Source organism: Mirounga angustirostris, unplaced genomic scaffold (assembly GCF_029215605.1).
Source record: "Mirounga angustirostris isolate CCGP_5_RB_7025 unplaced genomic scaffold, mMirAng1.0.hap1 SCAF_17, whole genome shotgun sequence".
Lineage (NCBI taxonomy): Eukaryota > Metazoa > Chordata > Mammalia > Carnivora > Phocidae > Mirounga > Mirounga angustirostris.
In genome coordinates, this window is record NW_026991725.1 from 1,606,431 (window position 1) to 1,633,092 (window position 26,662).

The 26,662-nt window shown below is 38.4% G+C and overlaps 1 protein-coding gene across 10 annotated transcripts in view; it reads left to right on the forward strand.

Moving 5' to 3' along the window:
* SMG6 (SMG6 nonsense mediated mRNA decay factor) overlaps nucleotides 1–26,662 on the forward strand; it is a 232,660-nt gene that overhangs the window by 160,149 nt on the left and 45,849 nt on the right. Inside the window, exon 15 of one of the 10 annotated variants that reach the window (XM_064582972.1) lies at nucleotides 2,834–3,030. The exons of the other annotated variants lie outside the window; for them this stretch is intronic. Within the exon in view, the coding sequence (XP_064439042.1) occupies nucleotides 2,834–3,030 (197 nt within the window). The remainder of the gene's footprint in view (nucleotides 1–2,833; nucleotides 3,031–26,662) is intronic. 10 annotated transcript variants of the gene reach the window in all.

The following is a 26,662-nucleotide window of genomic DNA, read 5'->3' on the forward strand; positions in this document are numbered from 1 at the left end:
GAAGAGAATAGCATGACAGATTTGGAGGTACAAAGGACTAATCTGGTGGCAGCCTTTAGGAGGGGAGGAAAAGTACAAGCAAGAGGCCAGTTAGTAGTGTAATGTCTAAGATTATATGAATGACAATCTAGTTCAGACTACCATCCATAGTAACAAAAGGGAAAAGGTGGATATGAGGGCACCATTACAGTATGACTTGGTTATTTGTTTAAATATAACTAGGTTAAAGGAGGAGAGAATTGAATATTTTTACAAAATTTTGAGATTAAATAACTAAAAATTTTGAGCTACTGTTGATTAAAATGGGGAAATTGGAAAAGGAAGCCTTTGAGGATACATGTTTGAGGTTGGACACTCCTAAGGAGATGATGACCACCTCTGCACAGCCCCCAGGATATTATCATATGCAGCTGAGTGAATACTTTCTGGTGACGTCAGTGTGATGAAAATGATAAATCCTTTTGAGAGGCAGTGTGATACAGAGGTGGAAAGAACAGAAAGTTCAAAATCAAGAGTTTGCATCCCAACCCCATTAATAAAACTATGGACCTTAGTTTTTACACCTAAGAAAAAGGAATACTACCACCCCCCATCAGTTGTTTTGAGTATTAAATGAAATGGCACTTGTGAAATAATATTGTAAACTTTCAAATTTATACTATTAAGGGAGTTTACAGTGGTTAGAGAGGCTGTTGGGTTGAGTAGGCAGGACAGTGGTGTGCTGGAATGAGGGATAAGGCAGCTAGAGGCAGCACATAGGGCGGTGCTACTAAAAACAGGATCGGGTAGTCTTTAACGTCATTCTAGAGCAGCGCTGTTCAATAGGACTTTCTGCAGTGACAGAAATACTCTACTCTGCATTGTGCAGTATGGTAACCACCAGCCACATGTAGCTCTTGAGCCCTTGAAATATGGCTGGTGTAACCTGAGGAAATGACTTAAAACATTTTTTTAATTGTGGTAAAATACACATAACATACAATTTACCATTTTAACCATTTTTAAATGTACAATTTAGTGACATTAAGTACATTTACAGTGTTGTACAGTCATCACCACTATCCATCTCCAGAACTTTTTCATCATTCCAAACAGAAACTCTATATCCATTAAACAAAAACCCCATTCTCCCCCTCCCCAGCCTCTGGTAACACCTAGTCTACTTTCTGTCTCTGTGAGTTTGCCTGTTGAAAGTACCTCATACAAGTGGAATCATACCATATTCATCCTTTTGTGTCTTGCATGTTTCCAAGGCTCATCCATGTGTCAGAATTTAGTCCCTTTTTGTGACTGAGTAATAATCAAATGTATGTATACACCACATTTTCTTTCTTCATCTGTTGATGGACACTTTGGTTGCTTTTATGTTTTGGCTACTGTGAATAGTGCTGCTATGAATATTATGGTGTACATAGTGATGTGTCCAGTATCTATTTGAGTCTCTACTTTCAGTTTTTGGGGGTATATACCTAAGAGTAGAATTGCTGAATCATATGGTAATTCTGTGTTTAAATTTTTGAGGAACCACCAAACTATTTTCCACAGCAGCTGCATCATTTTACATTTCCACCAGCAATGCACAGGGCTTCCAATTTCTCTGTGTCCTCCCCAAAAGAGTATTTTCTGGTTTTCTTCATAATGGCCATCCTAATGGGTGTGAAGTGATATTTCATTGTGGTTTGGGTTTGCATTTCCCTAATGACTAATGATGTTGAACATCTTTTTACATGCTTAGGCCATTTGCCTATTTGGAGAAAAGTCTTTTCTAGTCATTTGCCTATTTTTGAATCAGGTTATTTGGTTTTTTGTTGTTTAGTTGTAGGAGTTCTTTATATATTTTGGGCATCAATCCCTTAGCAGACACATGGTTTGCAAATATTTTTCTCCCATTCAGTGGGTTGTCTTTTCACTCTGTTGATAGGGTCCTTTGATATGCAAATGTTTTTTATTTTGTATGTCTATTTTCATTTTTTATTACTTTTTAAAAATTAAAATCTTTTTCTTTTATTTTTTATTGAAGTATAGTTGACACACAACGTTACATTAGTTTCAGGTGTACAACATAGTGATTCAACAGCTCTATATGCTGTGCTCATCACAAGTTTAGCTATCATCTGTCACCAGACAACACCATTACAGTACCATTGACTATATTCCCCATATTGTACCTTTCATCCCCGTGACTTATTTATTCCATAACTGGAAAGAAGCCTGTACCTTCCATTTCCTTTCATCCCTTTTTAGCCCATCCCCCAACCCCTTCACTCTGGCAACGACCAGTTTGTTCTCTGTATTTGTGAGTCTGTTTCTGCTTTTTTAATTTATTTTTTTGTTTGCTTTGTTTTTTAGTTTCCACATATAAGTGAAATCATATGGTATTTGTCTTTCTCTGTCTTATTTCACATAGCATAATACCCTTGGTCCATCCATATTGTTTCATATGGCAAGATCTCATTCTTTTTAATGGCTGAGCAATATTCCACTGTAAATGTATACCATATGTTCTTTATCCATTCATTTGTCGATGGACACTTAGATTGCTTCCGTATCTTGGCTATTGTAAATAATGCTGAAATAAACATAGGACTGCATATGTCTTTTCAAATTAGTATTTTTGTTTTCTTTGGGTAAATGCCCAGTAGTAGAATTACTGGATCATATGATATTTCTGTTTTAATTTTTTGAGGAACCTCCACACTGTTTTCCACAGTGGCTTCACCAATTTACATTCCTGCCAGCAGTGCATGAGGGTTCCTTTTTCTCCATATCCTCGCAAACACTTGTTATTTCCTATCTTTTTTTTTTTTTAAGATTTTATTTATTTATTTGACAGAGACACAGCGAGAGAGGGAACACAAGCAGGGGGAGTGGACGAGGGAGAAGCAGGCCTCTCATGGAGCAGGGAGCCCGATGCAGGGCTCGATCCCAGGACCCCGGGATCATGACCCGAGCCGAAGGCAGACGCCTAATGACTGAGCCACCCAGGCGCCCCGTTATTTCATACCTTTTTGATACTTGCCATTCTGACAGGTATATGGTGATATATCATTGTGTTTTTGATATGCATTTTCCTAATGATTAGTGATGTTGAGCATCTTTTCATGTGTCTGTTTGCTATCCGTATGTCTTCTTTGGAAAATGTCTATTCAGGTCCTCTGTTTTTGGGGGGGTTTTTTTAAGATTTTTTTTTTAAATTTATTTATTTGACAGAGAGATAGCACAAGTAGGCAGAGCGGCAGGCAGAGGGAAAGGGAGAGGCAGGCTCTCTGCTGAGCAGGGAGCCTGATGCGGGGTTCGATCCCAGGAGCCTGGGATCATGACCTGAGCCGAAGGCAGCCGCTTAACCGACTGAGCCACCCAGGTGCCCCCCTCTGTTCATTTTTTAATCAGATTATTTGTGGTTTTTTGGTGTTCAGTTGTGTACATTCTTTATATGTTTTGGATATTAACCTCTTTTTGGATATATCATTTGCAAATATCTTCTGTCATTCAGTAGGTTGCCTTTTCATTTTGCTGATGGTTTTCTTCACTGTGCAAAAGCTTTTTATTTTGGTGTAGTCCCAGTAGTTTATTTTTACTTTTGTTTCCCTTGCCTGAAAAGGATAAATCCATTTTATTTATTTTATTTTTTTATTTTGTTGTCCATGTTTTTGGTGTCAGATCCAGGAAATCATTGCCAAATCCAGTGTCATGAAGATTTTTTTTTTTTTTTAAGATTCTTTATTTATTTGTCAGAGAGAGAGAGCGAGAGAGAGCAAGCACAATCAGGGGGAGAGAGAGGCAGAGGGAGAAGCAGGCTCCGAACTGAGCAGGGAGCCTGATGCAGGGCTTGATCCCAGGACCCTGGGATCATGACCTGAACCGAAGGCAGACGCTTAACCGACTGAGCCACCCAGGCATCCCAAGTGTCATGAAGATTTCCCCCTATACTTTCTTTTAAGAATATTCTGGTTTTAGCTGTTACATTTAGGTTTTTGATCCATTTTGAGTTCATTTTTAATATGCTATTAAGGTAACGGTCCAACTTCATTCTTTTGCATAGGAATATCCAGCTTCACCAGCACCATTTGTTGACAGCTATCCTTTCCCCATTGAATGGTCTTGACACCTTTGTCAAAAATCAATTGACCATATAAGTGAAAGTTTATTTCTGGGTTCTCTATTATGTTCTACTAGTCTGTATGTCCTTATGACAGTACCACACTGTTTTGATTACTGTAGTTTTGTAGTAAGTTTTGAAATTGAGAAGTGTGAGTCCTCTAATTTTTATTCTTCTTTTTAAAAATTGTTTTAGTTATTTCGAGTCCCTTGAAATTCCATATGAATTTTAGTATCTTTTTTTCCTGTTTCTGCAAAAAATGCCATTGGGATTTTGATAGGGATTGCATTAGATCACTTTGGGTAGTATTGTCATCATAACAATATTAAGTCTTCCAATCCATGAACATGGGATGCCTTTCTATTTATTGAAACTGAACTTTTAATTACATTTAATTTTAGGTAATTTAAATTTAACTTTATACAGCCACATGTGGCTAATGGCTACCATATCAGATAGCATAGCTCTAGAGAATCATCCTCAGATTTATTTTTCTTTCTAAAACATTGAACTACAGTAGTATCTACAGAGACTTCGTAGCACCTGAATCATCATTGGTCTCAGGATAACTGCACCATATGGAAAGCATGGTTAGACCTGCATACAGGATAGTTTAGGTTCCTCCAGGTGATCTCTGTCTCCTTCTCTGTTTTCCTTTTGGAAATGCCTGCCTTCCTCTGGAACCAAAGAGAACCTATTGCTTTCAGAAAATCAGCAGAAAAACTCTGCCTCTGTTAGAAATGGAATTTCTTCTGCCTTTTCCTATTTCCATATAAGCAGAGACCATGGTACCCATATTTTAAAAGAAATTCCCTCTCTAAATAAAGATGACTATATTAAGGCACTTATACTTTATTCATCACTTTGTTCTTATGGGAACAACAACAAAAATGCCTTTAGGCATTGTTGTACATCCGGTTCCATTTTCAAATGATAGACATTTAGGTTGTCAAACTAGGAAACGCCTTACCCTCTCCATTTTTTTTCCTGCCAGGTAAGAAGTAATGATAAGATACAAAAAAGGTGGGTCCTTAGTATTCTTCACAACAGTTTCCCTGCCTCCGTGCTCCCTAGCATCTCTCTAAAGGCTCCCTAGGGAGTTCTACAAATCTTCTTGGAGTAAACAAGAAAACTCAAAGTTGGGAGTCTTAAAACCAAAAGGCTGTCAGACACAGTTCTCTAGGAAGAATATGCCTTTGGCCTTAGACAGTCAGGAACAGTGGGTTTGTGGTGGTTTGTATAAACATTCTGTTATGACTCTCCTGCAGAGGAGTCCTCCAATCAACTCTTAGACCAAAAATGGAGCTTGTATGTCCTGGCCTTCCCATAATCACTCTGCATCAGCTTCTCCTGAAAAGAGGCTGAAACATCTGTGTGTATTCAGAATTAGAGACTAGTTCAACAGCTACCCAGTTCTCTAAAAATGATTTCTCCACCTTATTGCCATATAGTCTACACCCCACCCTCGTTCTCACCCCTCTCCTTGTACAGAGATAAATTCTTTATTACAGCATTTGGGTTTTCCCACACTGGAATTGACCTATCACCACCCTACCAAAATGGCTGTACTAACCACTTGGGTGTTCTGGTATCAGAACTTAGAAGTGTCCCAACTGTCCCACCCAGCCTCCTCAGCTCTCTTCTCTCTCCTGGATTGTTATGCTGGAATGATACTCCTCTTGGATTTCAGTGTGTGCAGTCTTATTTGGGTGGAGCCTTGAGCTGTTCACAGGAGTGCTGGTAATGTCTGGCCTTCAGCGCTGCCAAAGGCAAAAAGCTGGCCTTGTCTCAGTTTAAAGCACATAGTTGGATTGCTGGGCCAGTGTTAGATGGAGGGTGGGGTGAGCAAATACCATTCTCTTCCTACTGTGTTTTCAGGAAATGATTATAAAGCAGCTATAAGTGCGAATGAAGTCAAAAGAATGGATTGGCACCCTACCGCCCCCCCCCCCCCAAAAAACAGATGAACACACACACACGCACACACACACACACACACGCACACTCCTACACTCCTTCTTTAAGTTCCATCCCAGATCCACACCCTTATTGTTCTGCTGGACTTAACTTTGCTACTATTTCAGAGCAAAGAACCTTGTTAAACTATCTCCATTCTCTTCCCTGGAAGAGAACTCAGCCATAGTCTGCTGAACGAGAGCTGAACTTCCCTTTAGGCAAACTGTGTGTTCCACTCCCTGTCCTCTCCCTTCCCAAGAGGAGTGTGGGCAGAAGCATATAGACGGGAGGAATAATCAATGCCAAGATTTAATCTGTCTGTTAGAGAGTGGGGTTTTCAGAACTAGTAGTAAAATTGTTTGCAGAGACAGTTGTCAGTTAAAGGAATCTCTGTCCCATCAACATACTTCCATTCCTTCCTTCCAGCTGCCTCCTTCCCTTTCACCTGGTACCTTTGTGGGGTTTCAGCCATATGGCTCTTAATGAATCTTGTCTGAAGTGTCTGAAAGTGGCAGGTTGTGCTGTGCAGAGCACAGTACCCCTGGGTCTGTCTCTCCGTCTCAGCAGCTGTTTGCCACTGACCAAGGTGGCGACTGAGCCTGTGTGTGTGGCCGGAGTCAGTGATGAGACTCCCACCCAGGCCTGGGGAAGCCCTCAGCCAGTGTGGTTCCTGTGGCAGCTGCCAAATACGCCAGAGCTCTTCATACCTTCAGGGCTGTGGTGTAACAGCCAGCTTTATGCGGTGGCATTGTTTACTGTTGGTTGACTTGACTTTTCTGTCCCCACCCTCTGTGTTTAAGGGAATTTGGCCATGGCTCAGTAGAAAAGAAGCTGGCATTTGCAGAGTGGCTTCCTGCTGCCTCTCTTGGAGTAGGAGCCAGGACCACCTTCCATCTCTGCCTCCCTACCCGTGTGGCAATGGCAAGAGGCCCCTCTGTGTTCAGCCTCCCGTTGTGGGGTTTCAAGTTGCCTAAGATCAGGACACGGCTATCTGCCAGGTTATCTGCCCAGATAAACATTTATTGTTTACAGGGACGTGTTTCAGCTGCTCTGGCTGATCCCACTGGTGAGATCTTCTAGTTTCTTGAGGTTTTTAAGCCAGTATGTGGGGCTGACATCCAGACACAGAACTAACTGCTGGAGCTGCAGAGACTCTAAGTGACCAGCTTAGCTTAGCCATTGCCTCCTCTCTACCCAGTGCAAGAGCCAAATTTATCTCTCAGTTCCCAGTCCTGCCTCCAGGGTATTGAAACTGCCTCTGCATTTTGAACATTTCTGGCCTTTAGAATTTGGGGGTTTATATAAGAGCCAGTGTTATGACACAAGCAGCTGAAGACTTCTTTTAGGTGGCAAAACCAGCATTCTGACACTTAACATGTTTTCTTTAGTAGCTAGTGAGGCAACTGTTTAGGGAAGGCAACAGGGATAAAGAGATTTTCTTTAATCCGAACAACATGTCCATTGCATCCAAAGGTACATTGTCTTTTTATTTTTTTAGTGATATAACTGATTTCTAACCTTTTATTATACTACAAAGTTGAAAGAATTTTACAGTGAACTCACTTATCCCTAGCATCTAGATTCTGTCATTCTCATTTTACTATACTTGCTGTATCATGTATCTATACATGTCTCTCTCCTTCCATCATCAATTTCTTTCTTTTTTTTTTTCAATTTTTTTTAAGTAATCTCTATACCCAACATGGGACTCAAACTCACAGTCCTGAGATCAAGAGTTGCATGCTCTACTGACCAAACCAACCTGGCGCCCTTTTCATCAATTTCTTTTTGATTTATGTCATCAATACATTTTCTCTAAATCCTTCAGCATGGTATGTATCATTAGCTAGAGTTCAGTATTTGTTTATGGCTCTCTTTTTTTGAGGTAAAATTTACATAAAATGAAATGGACAAATATTAAGTGCACCTTTGCTTTGTTCTGACAAATGCATGTAACCCAAAAACCTATCAAAATATAGTATCTTCTTGGGACGCCTGGGTGGCTCAGTCAGTTAAGCGTCTGCCTTCGGCTCAGGTCATGATCCCAGGGTCCTGGGATCGAGTCCCACATCAGGCTCCCTGCTTTGCAGGGAGCCTGCTTCTCCCTCTGCCTCTGTCTCTCTCTGTCTCTCATGAATAAATAAATAAATTCTTTAAAATATATATATATATGTAGTATCTTCTTATTCTGATCCCTTATATCCACCTAAATCCCCAGAGGCAGCCTCTATTCTAATGTTTTCCACCATAGCTTAGATTTGCCTTTTTTAGAACTCCATGTAAATGGAATCATATGGCATATACTCTTTTTAGAAAGGCCTCTTTGATTTAATATACAGTTTTTGAGATTCTTCCATGTTTTTACATTTATCAGTAGTTTTATTTGTTTCTTTTGCTGAGTAGTGTTACATTTTATGAATATGAGACAGGTGAGCCATTCTCTGATGGATTGATGGACATCTAGCCTATTTCCACTTTGGGGCTATTATGAATGAAGTTGCTATGAATAGTTCTACACAGATCTTTTTGTGGACATGTGTTTTCTCTTGGGTAAATGCCTGGGATTGGAGTTGCTGAGTCATAGGGTAGATGTATGGGGTTTCTTTATTGGAGACTCCTAGACCTTTTTCCAAAGGTGATTGCACCATATTACACTCCAACAATGTGTAAGAGTTCCTGTTGCTCTGCATCCTCATGGTAGTTGCAGGGGCTCAGGAGTCGACAATATATTGTTTTGGCTTTAATTTGCATTTCCCTGATGACTAATATAGAAGTTGCCTGTTTTTTCATCCCCTTACTGGCCATTTGTATATCTCTGTGAAGGGTCTTTTCATATATTTCGCCCATTTTCTTTAATTGAGTTGTTTTATTGTTACCGAGTTATAAGATATCTTTATGTATTCTGGATACAAGTACTTTGTCAGATATAGGTATTGTGAACATTTTCACGCAGTCCATGGCTTGCCTATTTATTTTCTTAACATTGTCTTAGTGAACAGAAATTTTTCATTTTAATAAAGTCTAGTTTATCATGTCTTTCTTTTATGGCTTTTACTTTAAGAGAGTGAAAATACCCAAGTCTCATACACTCTCTCTCCTGCCACCTCCACCTCCCCCCGTTTCTCTTATTATTAACATCTTGCATTAGTGTGGCACATCTGTTATGACTGATGAGTGGATATTGTACATTATTATTAACTGAAGTCCATAGTTTACATCAGCATTCATTCTTTGTGTTTTTTCAGTTCTCTGGATTTTGACAAATGTATAATGACATGTATCCACCATTACAGTATCAATACAGAATAGTTTCACTGCCCTAAATATCCTGTGCTCCACCTATTCATCCCTCCATCATCTATAGCCCCTGGTAACCACTGATCTTACTACTGTCTCTGTAATTTTGCCTTTTTGAGAATGCCATATAGTTGGAATCGTGTAGTGTGTAGTCTCTTCAGATTGGCTTCTTTCACTGAGCAATATGCATTTAAGGTTATTTTTGTGGCTTGATAGCTCATTTCTTTTTTATTTTTTTTTTAAAGATTTTATTTATTTATTTGAGAGACACAGAGAGAGAGCACAAGCAGAGGGGAGAGGCAGAGGGAGAAGCAGACTCCCCACTGAGTGGGGAGCCCAATGTGGGGCTTGATTTCAGGACCTGGAGATCATGACCTGAGCCAAAGGCAGTTGCTTAACCATTTGAGCCACCCAGGCACCCCAGTTCATTTCTTTTTATTCCTGAATAATATTCCATTGTATGGATGTACCACAGTTTGTTTATCCATTCACCTATTGAAGGACATCTTGATTGCAACCAGGTTTTGGAAATTATAAATAAAGCCACTCCAAATTATGAATAAAGCTGCTCTTTTTAGGTGCAGAATTTTGTGTGAATATGTTTTCAGCTCCTTTGGGTAAATACCTAATTTTACCCAAATCTGGAAATTGCTAGATCATATGGCAAAACCATGTTTAGCTTTGAAGAAACTGCCAGACTGCCTCCAGAGTAGCTATACCATTTTGCATCCTACCAGCAATGAATGAAAGTTCCTGTTGCTCCACATCCTTACTAGCATTTGGTGCTAAGTTTTGGATTTTAGCTAGCCATTCTGATAGCCATGTAGTAGTATCTTGTGTTTGTTTCAATTTGCAGTTCCTTAATGGCTTATGATATTGAGTACCTTTTCATGTGCTTGTTTGCCATCTGTGTATCTAGTTCAGTGAGGTGTTTTTTCAGATCTTTTGCCCATTTCATTGGGTTGATTGTTTTCCCATTATTAAGTTTTAAGAGTCACTGATGGATTTTTTTTTTATTTTTTTAATAGAAGTCATCTTTTTTTTTTAATGATTTTATTTATTTATTTGTCAGAAGGGGAGCATCAGGCAGAGAGAGAAGTAGGCTCCCCACTGAGCAAGGACTCTGATATGGGACTCGATCCCAGGACCCTGGGATCATAACCCAAGCCGAAGGCAGACACTTAACCAACTGAGGTACCCAGGCATCCCACTGATGGATTTTTAAATGTTTAAACAACCTTGCCTTACTTGAATAAACCTTGTTCTCTATATTGGATTTGCCAGTATTTTGGTAAGGATCTTTGTGTTAGTGTTCATGAGAGATATTTATAATTTTGCTGTTGTCCTATCTTGTCAGGTTTTGGCATTAGAGTTATATTGACCTCATTAAATGACTTAGAAGTGTAACTTCCTGCTCCTCCATTTTCTGGAAGAATTTATGTAATATTGGTGTTAATTCTTCCTTAAATGTTTGATAGAATTTACTGGTAAAACCTCCTTGGCCTAGAGTTCCTGTGGGAAGCTTTTTGATAATGAATTTCATTTATTTAATGTATGTAATTACTCATATTCTCTGTTTTATCTTGTATCAGTTTGGATAAGTTGTAGGTTTCAAAGAATTTGTCCATTTCATCTAAGTTTCAAACTTGTTGGTATAAAATGGTTCATAATTCCTTGCTTTTATTTTGATATCTCTAGGATCTGTAGTGATGTATAGGTGATTTAGAAGTGTGTTATTTCATTTCCAGATACTTGGAGGTTTCCTGGATATCTCATTGTTATCAATTCCTAATTTAATTCCATTGTGATCAGAGAGCATTATTCAGTCCTTACAAATCTATTGAGACTTGGTTTATGGAGCAGTACATTTCTCTCTTGAAGAACATACTGTATGTATATGAAAAGAATGTATTCAGTGGTTACAAGGTGTAGTGATTTATAAATATCAATTAGATCAAGGTGGTTGATGTATTCAGATCCACTGTGTCATTTTTTTTTAGATTTCATTTATTTGAGAGCAAGAGAGAGAGCAAGCACAGGTGCCCAAGCAGGGGAGAGGGGTAGAGGGAGAAGCAGACTCCCCGCTGAGCGGGGAGCCCAACACGGGACGTGATCCCAGGACCCCGAGATCATGACCTGAGCCAAAGGCAGACACCTAACTGATTGAGCCACCCAGGCGCCCCTGGATCCTCTCTGTCTTTACTATTTTATCTAGGTTCTCTATGAGTTTTTGAAAGAGGAGTGTTAGCATCTCCAAGTATGATTGTGGATTTTTTTTTCTTTAATTCTGTTAATTTTTGCTTCCTTTATTTTGGTGCTCTGTTACTAGGCACATACACAATTATGATAGTTTTATCTCCCTGATGAATTCATTGTGAAATGTCCTTCTTTTATCTCTGGTAATACTTTGCTTTGAAATCTATTTTTTCTGGTATTAATATAGCCCCTCCAGCCTTCTTATGTTTATTATTTGCATGGTATATGTTTTCCCATCTATGTGCTTTTAACCAGTCTGTGTCTTTATATATAAAATGTGTCTTTTATTGACAGCATATAATTGGGTCTTACTTTTTAATCCATACTGACAATCTCTTCTTTTTAATTGAGGTAATTTAGTTTATTAACATTTGATGTAATTATTCTTGTGGTTGAGTTTAGACTTACAGTTTTGTTATTTGTTTTGTTTGTCCCTCCTGATTTTTGTTCTTCCTTGTTGTACCTTTTGTACTTCCTTTCCTGATTTCTTCTTCCTGAATTCCATTTTAGGGGCACCTGGGTGGCTCAGTTGGTTAAGCGTCTGCCTTCAGCTCAGGTCATGATCCCAGAGTCCTGGATTGAGTCCCACATCGGGCTCCTTCCTCAGCAGGGAGTCCACTTCTCCATCTGCCCCTCCCCCTGCTTGTGTGCTCACTTGCTCTCTCAAAAAAATAAAATCTTTAAAAAAAAGGAATTCCGTTTTAACTTACTCATTGGCTTTTAGTTAGATCTGTTCATAATTTTTTTAGTTTTGGCTCTGTAGATTATAGCAGACATCCGTAACTTTTCAGTCTAATTAGAGTTACTATTGTACTAGTTCTCCTAACACATAAAAACCTTGTAACCATACAGTCCAGTTACGAGTAGCTCTGTATTTTATTATTATGGTTGCTATATAGTATATACCATAACATACATACCTATGTAACATATTATACATTATAAACCCCACATGACAATGTTATGGGGTTGTTTTGTTGTTTTTGCTTCAAAGACATGCAAACTTTATTCCCACTAATTTAATATTAGAAAACTTTTTTATTCTATTTTATTTATTTATTTGACAGAGTATAGCGAGAGAGGGAACACAAGCAGAAGGAGTGGGAGAGGGAGAAGCAGGCTCCCCAGTAAGCAGGGAGCCTGATGCAGGGCTTAATCCCAGGACCCTGGGATTATGACCTGAGCTGAAGACAGACGCTTAACTGGCTGAGCTACTCAGGCACCCCAGTTTCACTTATTTCTTTAAAGATGTCTGGATGTAGAAATTTTTCAGTACCTGGGGCACCTGGGTGGCTCAGTCAGTTGAACCTCTGACTTCCGATCAGGTCATGATCTCAGGGTTCTAGGATAGAGCCCTACGTTGGGCTCCCTGCACAGCAGGGAGTCTACTTGTCCCTCTGCCCCTCCCCCTGCTCATGCTCTCTCTCTCTCTCTCTCTCTCAAATAAATAAATAAATAAATAAATAAATAAATAAATAAATAAATAAATAAAATCTTTAAAAAAAACCCAGAAAAACCAAAAAAGAAATTTTTCAATACTTCAGATATGTCCATCCATTGTCTTATGACATATATAGTTTCTGGTAAGACAGCAGCCATCATTCAAATTGTTGTTCATTGTATCCAGTGTGTCATTTATCTCTGGCTGCTTTCAACATTTTCAGTAGTTTGACTATTTAATGTCTAAGAATAATTTTCTTTGTATTTATCCTGCTTGGGGTTTGCTATATTCTTGAATATAAATTGTCTTTTACCAAATTGGGGGAACGTAGACATTATAACTGAATAATAATATTTTCTTTTCTGATCCAAGCTCTCTCTTTTGCTTCTGGGATTCAGTTACACATATGTTAGGCCTTTAGCTATTGTCTCCCAGATCTCAAAGGCTTAATTAATTTTTTTTTTCTCTCTGTTCTTCAGATTGGCTTATTTCCATTGTTGTGACTAAATTTACTCATGTCTTTCTCATCTCCATTTTCTTTAAGTCCATCCAGTGACTTTCTTATTTCATATATTGGTGTGTTTTTTTTCATTTCTAGAATTTCCATTTGGTTCTTTTTCATAGTTTCTGTTTCTCTGCAGAGATTTCCTATCTTTTCTCTTATTTCAGTCATTTTCCTTTATTTCATTGAACATAATTATGATAACTTCTTTGCCAGTCTTGCTATTAATTCTAACATTTGTGTCATTTTGAAGTTGGTCTCCATTTACTATATTTTCTCTTGAGAATAGATTACATTTTCCTATTTCTTTATATATTGAGTAATTTTAGATTTTATCCCGGAACTGTAAATGTCATGTGGATTCTGTTTTATTCTTCCAGAGAAGGTTGATGCTTTATTTTAGCTGGCAGTTCAGTTGGTTGGACTCAAACTGCAAGTCACACATCCATTCCATTTGTCTGGTTTCTTGACTTACATTAATTCGTTTATATTACATTTAATCTGTGCACCATTCAAAAGTCAGCCAGAAATTTAAGCGTTAGGTGTATACAGAATATGGGACCTCCTCTCTGATTCCCTCCTTTATATGATTTCCTCACTTTCTAGCAGCTATGATTGTCCCAAACTTTGCCCTCTATAAATAATTGTTATTTGAAATTCAAATTTAGTTGAGTGTTCTACATTTTATTACTATTTTTTTTAAAGATTTTATTTATTTATTTGACAGAGGGGGGAGACACAGTGAGAGAGGGAACACAAGCAGGGGGAGTGGGAGAGGGAGCCCAATACGGGGCTCGATCCCAGGACCCTGGGATCATGACCTGAGCTGAAGGCAGACGCTTAACCACTGAGCCATTCAGGCGCCCCTTGCCCTCTATTTCTTTACGCTATTAAAGACTAGATTTTCCCACAGAGTTTGAGCAGTCCTGTATGGGATACCTTCCGTAAACCTGTAAGTTGGGAGGAGGAGGTAAAGTTAACTGTCCCAGCTCCTTCTTCTGAGTATTGGTACCCCTTTTGAATCTTGCCTGTTTTTGTTCACCTCTCTAGGGCCTTCTTATAATTTTGCCCTGAGGGGGCGCCTGGGTGGCTCAGTCGGTTAAGCAGCTGCCTTCAGCTCGGGTCATGATCCCGGGGTCCTGGGATCGAGCCCCGCATCGGGCTCCCTGCTCAGCGGAGAGCCTGTTTCTCCCTTTCCCTCTGCCTGCCGCTCTGCCTACTTGTGCTGTCTATCTGTATGTCAAATAAATAAATTAAAAAAAAATTTTTTTTTGCCCCGAGTTTATCATTGTTATCTGCAGGAAATGTGATCCAGTAGGAACTTACTTGGCCATATTGGAAGGAGAATTCCTGTACTGGCTAACAGAAATTTGTATACATGTATGTTAGTGTTATTTCTATCACTTAGGGTTTTGTTTGGGACCTCTGCTTTCTGGACCCCATGACACATTCTTTTGAATATCCTTAAGGATGACAAAGTTTTAGACTTTAAGTCTAGTTTTGTTTTTTTTTTTTTAATAACCAGAACAACACTTGGAGTCAAGAATAGTAAATATATTTTCCAGTGAACAATAAACAAAATGAACAAGTTGAGTTATTCTTTTATTGGGTCAAAAATAAAATGGGTCTTTTTTTTTAAAGATTTTATTTATTTGAAAGAGAGAGAGAATGCGGTGAAGGGCAGAGGGAGAAGCAGACTCCCCACTGAGCAGGGAGCCTGACGTGAGACTCGAACCTGGGACTCCAGAATTTATGACTGGAGCCAAAGGCAGACGCTTAACCAACTGAGCCACCCAGGTGCCCCGTAAATGGGTCTTTGACATAATGAGAATTACCACTGTAACTAATAAACTGATTTTGAAAATGTTTAAAAGAGGAATCCTCAGGTACTTTTGAACATTGACATTTATATATCTTTGTTAGGGAGTTACCTTGTCATATTCTTTGCCCATTATTTATTGGAATATTTTTCACATACTTTTTTTTTTTTAAGGCCTTTCTAGCAAGGGTTGTAACTTTTTTCAATCATTTATATTGAAAATATTTTTATACAGCTTGTCACTTATCTTCCTTTATCCAATTTCCATTGGAAATTTCTCATGCAAATGATGTACAATTTTTTGTAGTCAAATCTTTCCATTTTCCCTTTATGAAATTTGTTTTTATGCTTACAGAAGTCTTCCTAACCTCCAATTAGATGACTAATCATATGTTCTGTATTATTTTACCTTTTGAAAAATTATTATTATTTAAACTTTTATCTGGAATTTATTGTGCTGGATGATGTGAGGTAGAGATCTAACTTAATTTTTCAAAGTAGTTTACAAATGGTCTTAGCATCATTTATCAGATCATTTATTCTATCCTTATTTAAAAGTTAATCTTCATCATATACTAGCTATGTATATATGCTGTACTAGAATCTGTATGTGTAGATAGGTAAACATGCACACTAGCATTTGTTCTCGACTGTTTTATGTTTGTATATCCTTGAAACACAACTTTACTGTTTGAGTTACTGTAGCTTTTGTGATATGTTTTAATACTAGTGATGTGAATTTACACACACCCCTTTTTATATATGGTGCAATATTCCTTTGGCTTTTCCCACCTACATAACACTTTATACAAACTTCAGAATATTTTAAGTCCCATTAACTCCCCTTCCCCCAAATCCTCATGGTACTTTTTTTATTGAGATACAGTTAACAAATAACATAATAGTTTCAGGTGTGTAACGTGATTATTCAGTAATATATGCAAAGTGGTCACCATAATGTCCAGTTGGCATCCATCACTACATGTAGTCACATATTTTTTTTTCTTGTGATGAGAACTTTTTTTTTTAAGTAGGCTCCATACCCAGGTGCCCGTTTGAGAATCATTCTTGACTCTTTCTCTCAGATTCTGCCTTCAGACTCTCAGCAGTCCTATCATTCTATCTTTTTTTTTTAAGATTTTTATTTATTGGGGCGCCTGGGTGGCTCAATTGGTTAAGCGACTGCCTTCGGCTCAGGTCATGATCCTGGAGTCCCTGGATCGAGTCCCACATCGGGCTCCCTGCTCGGCAGGGAGTCTGCTTCTCCCTCTGACCCTCCTCCCTCTCATGCACTCTGTCTCTCATTCTCTCTGTCTCAAATAAAATAAAATCTTTAAAAAAAAAAAAAGATTTTTATTTATTTATTTTTGAGAGAGAAACAGAGAGAGCATGAGTGGGGGGGAGGGGCAGAGGGAGAAGTAGACTCCCCACCGAGCTGGGAGCCTGACGCGCGGGACTCAATTCCAGGACCCTGGGACCACGACCTGAGCTAAAGGCAGATGCTTAACCACTGAGCCACCCAGGTGCCCCCTTTCACTCTATCTTTAAAATGCATATAGAGGGGCGCCTGGGTGGCTCAGTCGTTAAGCATCTGCCTGGGTGGTCGTGATCTCAGGGTCATGGGATCTAGCCTCGCATGATCAGTGTGGAGTCCGCTTGAGATTTTCTCTCCCTCTCCCTCTTTACCTCTCCCTCTGCCCCTCCCGCTCATACTGTCTCTCTCTCTCTCTCAAATAAATCTTTAAAAAAAACTCCATGCAGAATCCATTTACAGTAGCACTACCTTGGTCTAAAATGTTCCTTTCTCTTGCTTAGTCTATTACAGTAGGCTTATTCTGAACTTTGCCCCTTCCATCCAGTCACAAAACAGCAACCAGAGTGATCTTTTAAGATGTAAGTTGGATTATTTAACACCATTGTTCCAAGCCCCTCCGGAGGGTTCCTCTCACTCTGAAAGAAATATCAAGCCCTGTCTGGGGCCTACTTCTTTCTGACCCCATTCCTACCACTCTCCTCATTGCTTACTCCTCACTGGCCAAACCAGCCTACTCATTCTTGAGTCATGCCAGACAGTCATGCTCTGGGCCTTTGCACTTCTGCTGCATTCACTGCATAGTTTACTTTTTGTGTCATTCAGATCTCTATTCAGGAGTCAGCCTTATCAGAAAGTTCTTTACCCATGATCTATAGAAATGAATACTCTACCCCAGGCACTCTCTGTCCCCTACTGGACTTTATTTCTTAGCCCTTACCATCACCTGACAACAGGTTTTTGCTTTTGCTTTTGCTTTGCTTATTTATTGTCTCCCACCAGAATGTAGAAACTTTATTTTTATTTACTGTATTAATCTCTAGTGCTTAGAAAAGTTCCTGGAGAATAGATCCCTTCCCACACCACTAATAAGTATTATTGACCGAACACATGGATGAACTCAGCCTGTAGTAGTTTTGGAAAGAAGAACTTGGACACCTCCCTCCTTTTTCTGTTCTTTGCTTATTAGCCTTTTCTGGCTTTTTAGCTCTTGTGTCAAATTTTTAGGCAGAATTATCGAGATACAACAAACACATAGAATGAGTAATTCAGTATTTTTAAATGTTCAATTGGATGAGTTTGACAAAAATACACTAGTGTAAACACCACCACAATTGTGATTATGGAATATTTCCATCACTTTTGTATTGATTTTGTTAACCTTATCCAGAAAATCATCCTTTTCTCTAACATCACATTTTTTAATCTCTTTACTAACAAAAAATTAAGACTGTATTGTTATATCCACTTTCCATTGCTAATTTATCTTCTCCGATTTTTTTCTTAAATTCGTTAGCAATATGCATTTCTTAGTTTTCAAAAACTAGCTCTTATATTTGTTATTTTGTAATTTTTATTTCTATATTTTCTTTTATTTGTCTTAGACGTGATTTGTTCTACTTTTGTTGAATCTTCTGTTTATCTGTTTTTTATTATTTACTTAAAAGTTTTATAGCTTTGGGGGCGCCTGGGTGGCTCAGTCGGTTGGGCGTCTGCCTTCGGCTCAGGTCATGATCCCAGGGTCCTGGGATTGAGCCCCGCATAGGGCTCCCTGCTCAGCAGGGAGTCTGCCACTCCCTCTCCCTCTGCTACTCTCTCTCTCTGTCAAGTAAATAAATAAAATCTTTAAAAAAAAAAAGTTTTATAGCTTTGAATATGCCATTACTAGTACTTTGGCCACATTTTAATCCATTTAGATGTATACTATTCTACTGATCGTTTCCTAAATAGGCTCTGATTATCATTTTTATTTTCTCTTTGATTCTGAAGTTCTTTGGGAGAATTATGTGGGTTTTTTTAAGTTGGACTTCTTAAACTTTGTTATTTCTACTTCAGGATATTTTTTTAAATTTCTGTGACCCAATTCATAATACTCTTTTTTCTTTGAACTTTCATGGATTTTGAGAAGAATGTATTTTTGTAGCATACAGAATTCAGTATATAGCTATTGGATTATCATTATTAATTACACTATTCTAATTGTATTATTTTTACCCGCTTGATATGTTAAAAAATGAATGGTGATACGTATTAGTGGTATTAGTCTACTACTACAATTGTGCTTTTGTCAGTTTCTCCTTGTATTTTAAAGGATTTTGTTTCTATATTTTCATTGCAGTTCATTCTTGCCTTGTATCCTACTTTGGGTTTTTTGTTTTGTTTTGGTGTTTATCTTTGCCTAATAGATTTTTTTTCTTATCTTCCTCTCACCCCCTTTTTTCTAAATCTCATTGCTTTAGGTATGTCTCTTCTAAATCATATTTATAACATTGCATTAAAAAATTATTGAGATGAAATTCATATAACATATAAAATTAGCCATTTAAATGAATAATTCCCTGACATTTAGAACATTTACAGTGGGTTGTGCAACCATCACCTCTTTATTCATTGCACTTTAATTCCACTTCTTTATCTTTAATTGAAAAAATATTTTTCTCTACTTCTCCCAGGAACAATTAAACAGGATATAATAGTCTCTCGTTTTAGTTAGGATTACGTTCATCTGCAAGAAACAGAAAATTCCAAAATACAGTAAGAGTAACTTAAATAAGATAGAAGTAGATTTTTCTCTCAAGTGAAAGAAGCTCAGAGGTTTTCTGGTTTGGCACTTCATGGGTGTCATGGACCAAGGCTCTTTTATTTTGTTGCTCTGCTGTACATCGTTTTCATTTCCAAAGATCCATAGAGTCTAAGATGGCTATTGGAATATAATGCCTTTTCATCTGCATACAAGCCTGTGGGAAGTAGAAACAGTTAAAAGAAGGCATGCAGGACTGCCAAGGTGGCTCAGTCGGTTAAGCGTCTGCCGTCGGCTCAGGTCATGATTCTAGAGTCCTGAGATCGAGCACCACATTAGGTTCCCTGCTCAGTGGAGAGCCTGCTTCTCCCTCTCCCTCTGCCTACCACTTACCCTGCTTGTGCTCACACTCGCACGCTCTCTCTCTCTAATAAGTAAAATCTTAAAAAAGAAGGAATGCAATTCTAAAAAAAAAAAATTTTAAAGATGCCTCTCCCTTTAAGTACCTGAGAGTTCATACACACTTCTAATTCTGTTGGCCAGAACTGAGTCACATGGCCAAACTTAGCTGCAAGGTAAACTGGGAAATACTTTTATTCTAGGCGTCATATGCATAGCTAAAAATCAAGAGTTCTGTTACAGAGGAAGAGTAGGAGAACAGATCATGGAAAACAACTTGCAGTTTCTGTCACACCTCCCCATGCATAAAAGTAGGACTTCCTATATCCCGCTTCTCTCACCACTCCTCCATTTCCTAGTTTTTATAGGTGTCAGTGAGATTTTTAGATAATAGCAGCTATTTATTTAGGCTTACATTGTGCCAGTATTTAATCTTCACAATAGTCTTACCTCGGGTAAGCACTGCTATATCGCCATTTTACAGATAAAGAAACAGACTCAGATTAAACACTTTACCTAAGGTCACACATCTGTAATTCAAACCTGTGCTGTGGTGTCCAGATTAACCACTTTATACTCTCAACCCTATTATCATTAAATGTTTTTATACTGTGTGTACATTGTGTATCATCTCTTTAAAGAATAATTTTTAACATTGGTACTGTTTTTAGAATCCTGTTAACATTGCTAATATAGAATGAACTATCTTTTACTCTTTCTGCTTTTTGTCATTTGTTTTTTAAAACAATGTATCTACTTTTGCTCTTGGGTTTTGTTTTTGTTGGTTTTTGTTGTCGAAATTTTCAAACATACAGGAAAAGTAAAGAGAATAGTATAATGAATCACCATGTAGCTTGAGCAGGTGTCAACATTTTGCCAATCTTTTTTTCAATCATTTTCCTTGTCCCCCCGCCAGATTTTTATTCTTGGAGGTTTTAAATCAAACCTCATTCATCATATTGAAAATACTTCAGTAGATGTCACTAACTTGTAAAGCTTTTTTCCCTAACATGACCTCATAACATTATTATACATATCAAAGTGAATAATTTGTAAATATCATATAGTCCATTTTCAAATTCTCCAGATTATCTCAAAAATGCCATTTTGCTGGCTAGAATCAAAAACATAAGAAACAGCAAGTGTTGGGGCGCCTGAGTGGCTCAGTTGTTAAGTGTCTACCTTCGGCTCAGGTCATGATCCCAGGCTCCTGGGATCGAGCCCCACATCAGGCTCCCTGCTCCGTGGGAAGCCTGCTTCTCCCTCTTCCACTCCCCTTGCTTGTGTTCCTTCTCTTGCTATCTCTCTCTCTGTCAAATAAATAAAATCTTAAAAAAAAAAAAAAAGAAAGAAAGAAACAGCAGGTGTTGGTGAGGATGTGGAAAAAAAGGAACCTTCGTGCACTGTTGGTAGGAATGCAAACTGGTGCAACCACTCTGGAAAACAATATGGAGGCCCCTCAAAAAATTAAAAATAGAACTACCACAGGATCCAGTAATTCTACTTCTGGGTATTTATTTACCCAAAGAATATGAAAACACTAGGGGCGCCTGGGTGGCTCAGTCATTAAGAGTCTGCCTTCGGCTCAGGTCATGATCTTAGGATCCTGGGATCGAGCCCCGCATCGGGCTCCCTGCTCGGCGGGAAGCCTGCTTCTCCCTCTCCCACTCCCCCTGCTCGTGTTCCCTCTATCACTGTGTCTCTCTTTGTCAAATAAATAAATAAAATCTTATAAAAAAAAAAAAGAATATGAAAACACTAATTCAAAAAGATATGCACACCCCTATGTTTATGGCAGCATTATTTACAATAGCCAAATTATGGAAGCAGCCCAATGTCCATTGATAGATGAATGGATAGATAAAGAAGAGGTAGTATGTGTGTGTATGCATACGCACACACATACACACAATGGAATATTTCTCAGCCATAAAAAAGAATGAGATTTTTCCATTTGCAGCAACATGGATTGATCTAGAGGATAAGTGATATAAGTCAGAGAAAGACAAATACCATATGATTTCACTCATATGTGGAATTTAAAAAACAGAACAAGCAAAGAAAATGAGACAAATAAAAAAAACCAGACTATTAACTATAGAGAACAAACTGGTGGCTACCAGAAGGAAGGTGGGTGAGGGGATGGGTGAAATAGGTGATGGGGATTAAGAGTACATTTATCACGATGAGCACTGAGAAATACAGAGAATTGTTGAATCACTGTATTATACACCTGATATTAATATAACACTGTATGTTAACTATGCCAGAATTAAATTTTTTTAAATGCCATTTCACAATGGCTTCATTAGAATTAAGATCTGATAGGCAAGCTCCATACTTTGATATGATATCAAGGTCCTTTTAATGTATAATAGTTTCCCCTCCTCCCTTGTTTTACTTTTTTGTTGTTTTTATTATGCACTACGTTAATACACTGCATAACCTTCTGGAAGAATTAGATGAACATAACTGAGTTATTTTTCATCAATCAGGAAAATGCTTCCTTAATAATTTTCTCCAAACGCTTTGACACATAGTCATGATTAACTTCAGAGACTGCACCTATCTCTTCCCATCAAATTCCACTGATACGGATAATGGACAGCCCTTTTTTCCTTGCTCATTAGCGAACCCGTGGGTGTGCGTGCACTGGCTGTGCTGGGGTGACCAAGCACATGGCCAAGATGCCAATCCAGGGCAGAATCTCAAGTCCTTCCCACTTCCCTTTTTTAAATGCCATTTAACACTGTTGAAGATATTCTTGATTTCTTTTTAAACAATGTTCTTGAGTTTTCACTAATATCTTGTTTTACTGGGATACATATTTAAGTAATATTTTTTTCTGAAAGAAAAATGTTTATTATCTTTCTAAGTCTTAGTTTATCTGAGAATGTTTTTTCTTTTGCTCTTCTCCACACATGGCTAACTAGTATTCGGGCAGAAAAGTCTGAAGCCAATTGGATTTGGGGGGGTGGTTAATGTGTATAGGATTATTTTTTCCCTCATTATCCTTGGAAATTAAAGACTGAACCAAGATATGTCTGGCAAATGTCTGATAGGTGTCCTTTCATTCTGTGCCAAAGACAGGCATTACTAATTGATCATGGCACTCTTTCCCACTGAACACAAATGAAGCCTCTGATTCCTTAAAACGAAAAACAAAACACTTTTTTTGCCATCACTAATGAAGGTGTTGGTCTCTTACTAAGTTTCTTAACATGCACTCAGAATGTTCAGGCTTTAAATCTTTCAGGAAAGTTTCTCTCTCTTTTTTAATCCTTTTCTTTCTCATTTTTTGAAATCATTGCTCTTCTCCTGTCTGTCTTGATCTCTCTGAAGTAGCTTTTAAAGATTAGGGATCTGGGGTGCCTGTGTGGCTCAGTCGGTTGAGCATCAACTCTTAGTTTCAGCTCAGGTCATGATCTCATGGGTCCTGGGATAGAGCCTGCATCAGGCTCCGCACTCAGCGCAGAGTCCGCTTGAGATTCTCTCTCTCCCTCTGCCCCTCCCACTCATGTGCTCTCTCTCTCTCTCTAAAATAAATAAATAAATATTTTTTTAAATTAAAAAATAAAGATTAGGGATATGTCTCCATATTTCTTTATTTAATTTTCATCTCTATTTTTAATTCTGTGTTGTAGAAGAAGCTCAAGCAAGTGTTCTGTTTCACTGTTTTTGGTTTTCTGTTGTTCTTAACTGCTACTGACTGCCTTACGTGTAGTTTTTCCTAATCATTTTCTCATTTAACTGCCTAATTTAATTTGAAATACAATTTAGTATGTGTGTTTTTTTTACCTTTTTTACTGAACTTCAACTTTCATAAAGTAATGTACACTACTCTTAAGTTTAAGCTCAGTACATTTTTATATATGCTTGTATTCATGCTAACTGCCACCCAGATCAAGATATAGAATATTTCTGTGGGATGTCTGGGTGGCACAGTCAGTTAAGCATCCAACTCTTGGTTTTGGCTCAGGTCATGATCTCAGGATGGTGAGATCAAGCCCCACATCAGGCTCCACACTTAGCATGGAGTTGGCTTGAGGTTCTCTCTCTACCTCTCCCTCTGCCCCTCCCACTAATACTCTCTCTGTCCCTCTCTCTCAAATAAATAAATCTTTGGGGGGGAAAAGATACAGAGTATTTCTGGCATCCCAGTAGTTTCCTTTATGCCCCCTCTTATTTATAGTCTCCCTCACACAGGTAACTATTATTCTCACCTCACTCACTATCAGTTCGTTTTGCCTATTTTTGAACTGTATATAAACAGACTCATATAGTACATACCCTGTGTGTCTGGCTTCTTTTGTTCAACACAGCCTATGAGAGATTCATCCCTGTTGGCTGCATGTTAAGTAGTTCATTCTTCATGATTGCTGTGTAGTATTTTTTTTGTATGAATACACCACAATTTGTTTATTATACTATTGATGAAAATATGTTTAATTTACCAGTCTTGGCTATTATGACTAAAGCTACCATGAAGATTTTTATCGTCTTTTGGTGGACTTATGCTCTAACTTATTTCCGCTTGATAGAAACCTAGGAATGGGATTGTTAGGTCATAAGGTAGGTGTATGTTACTTCAATAGATACTGCCAAACAGATTTCCATCATGGTTATACCAATCTATATGACCATCTATAGTGTATGAGAGTTTTGGCATCTTGGCAACACTTGGTTTGGTTTGGTTTTGTTAAATTTAATTAGCCAACATATACATCATTAGTTTCAGATGTAGTGTTCAACAATCCATCAGTTGCATATAACATCCAGTGCTCATCACATCATGTGCCCTCCTTAATGCCCATCAGTCAATTACCCCATCTCCCTACCCACCTCCCCTCCACAACCCTCAGTTTGTTTCCTATGGTTAAGAGTCTCTCATGGTTTTTCTCCCTCTCTGATTACTTCCCATTCAGTTTTCCCTCCCTTCCCCTATGATCCTCTGTGCTGTATCTTATATTCCACATATGAGTGAAACCATATGATAATTGTCTTTCTCTGATTGACTTATTTTGCTCAGCATAATACCCTCCAATTCCATCCATGTGAAGTAAATAGTAAGATTTCATCCTTTCTGGGTGCCTGGGTGGCTCAGATGGTTAAGCGTCTGCCTTTGGCTCAGGTCATGATCCCAGGGTCCTGGGATCGAGCCCCGGGTCAGGCTCCCTGCTTAGTGGGGAGCCTGCTTCTCCCTCTGCTTCTCTCATGAATGAATGAATAAAATCTTAAAAAAAAAAAAAAGATTTCATCCTTTCTGATGGCTGAGTAATATTCCATTGTGTGTATATACCACATCTTCTTTATCCATTCCTCTGTTGATGGACATCTGGGCTCTTTCTGCTGTTTGGCTATTGTGGACATTGCTGCTATAACATTGGGGTGCAAGTGCCCCTTCGGATCACTGCTTTGTATCTTTGAGGTAAATACCTAGTAGTGCAATTGCTGGGTTGTAGGGTAGCTCTATTTTTTAACTTCTTGAGGAACCTCCATACTGTTTTCCAGAGTGACTGTACCAGCTTGCATTCCCACCAACAGTGTAAGAGGGTTCCCCTTTCTCCGCATCCTCACCAACATTTATTGTTTCCTGTCTTGTTAATTTTAGCCATTCTGACTGGTGTGAGGTGGTATCTCATTGTGGTTTTGATTTGTATTTCCCTGATGCCAAGTGATATAGAGCGTTTTTTCGTAACACTTGACTTTGATTTTGGTTATAATTTTACCCATTCTGGTGGGTGTGAAGAAGTATCTCATTGCAATTTTAATTTGCATTTTCCTCATGAATAATAATGTTAAGTACCTTTTCTTCTGCTGTAGGCCATTTGGATATCCTCTTCTATGGAGTGCCTATTCCTAATTTTTTTTTTCCTGGGGTGGTTTGTCTTTTTTCTTACTGATTTGCAGAATTATTTTTTTAGTCTAAATATTAAGATCTATGTTGGACGTATATATTGAAAATATCTTCTCTCAGTCTGGCTCACATTTTTACTCTCAGTGTCTTTTGATGAACACAAGTTCTTAATTTCAATGAAGTCAAATTTTTTTTCTTTTATGGTTAGTGCTTTTTGTGTCCTATTTAAGCGATGTTTGCCTACTCACAGGGCACCTGGGTGGCTCTGTCAGTTAAGCATCGCCTTTTGAAAGAGAGTGTGTGCACTCTCTTTCAAAAAAAAAAAAAAAAATGTTTGCCTACTCCAAGATCATGAAGATATTCTGTATTTTCTTTTAGAAGTTATTTTACCTTTCACGTTTAAGTCTGTAGTCCATCTGAAATTTTTGTTTAAGGCATGAGGTAGAGGCAAGGTGAATTTTTTTCCAGATATCCGGTTGCTCCAGCACCATTTATTGAAAGTTCATTTTCCCCATTGAACTGCAGTGGTGTCTTATCATAAGTTGGGTGATTGTATATATTTGGGTCTTTTTCCTCACTTTCTGTTCTGTCCCAGTGGTCTGTTTATCTGTCCTTGTGCAGTTACTATTAAATCTTAATTAGTACTGGGGTGCCTGGGTGGCTCAGTCGTTAAGCATTTGCAGGGAGTCTGTTTCTCTCTCTCCCTCTGCCCCCCCCTCCTTGTGCTTGCTCTCTCTCTGTCAAATAAATAAAATCTTAGAAAAAAAAAAGAGGGGCACCTGGGTGGCTCAGTCATTAAGCATCTGCCTTTGGTTCAGGTCATGGTCCCAGGGTCCTGGGATCGAGCCCCACATCGGGCTCCCTGCTCAGTGGGAAGCCTGCTTCTCCCTCTCCCACTCCTCCTGCTTGTGTTCCCTCTCTTGCTGTGTCTTTCTGTCAAATAAATAAATAAAATCTTTTAAAAAAAAATCTTAATTAGTATTA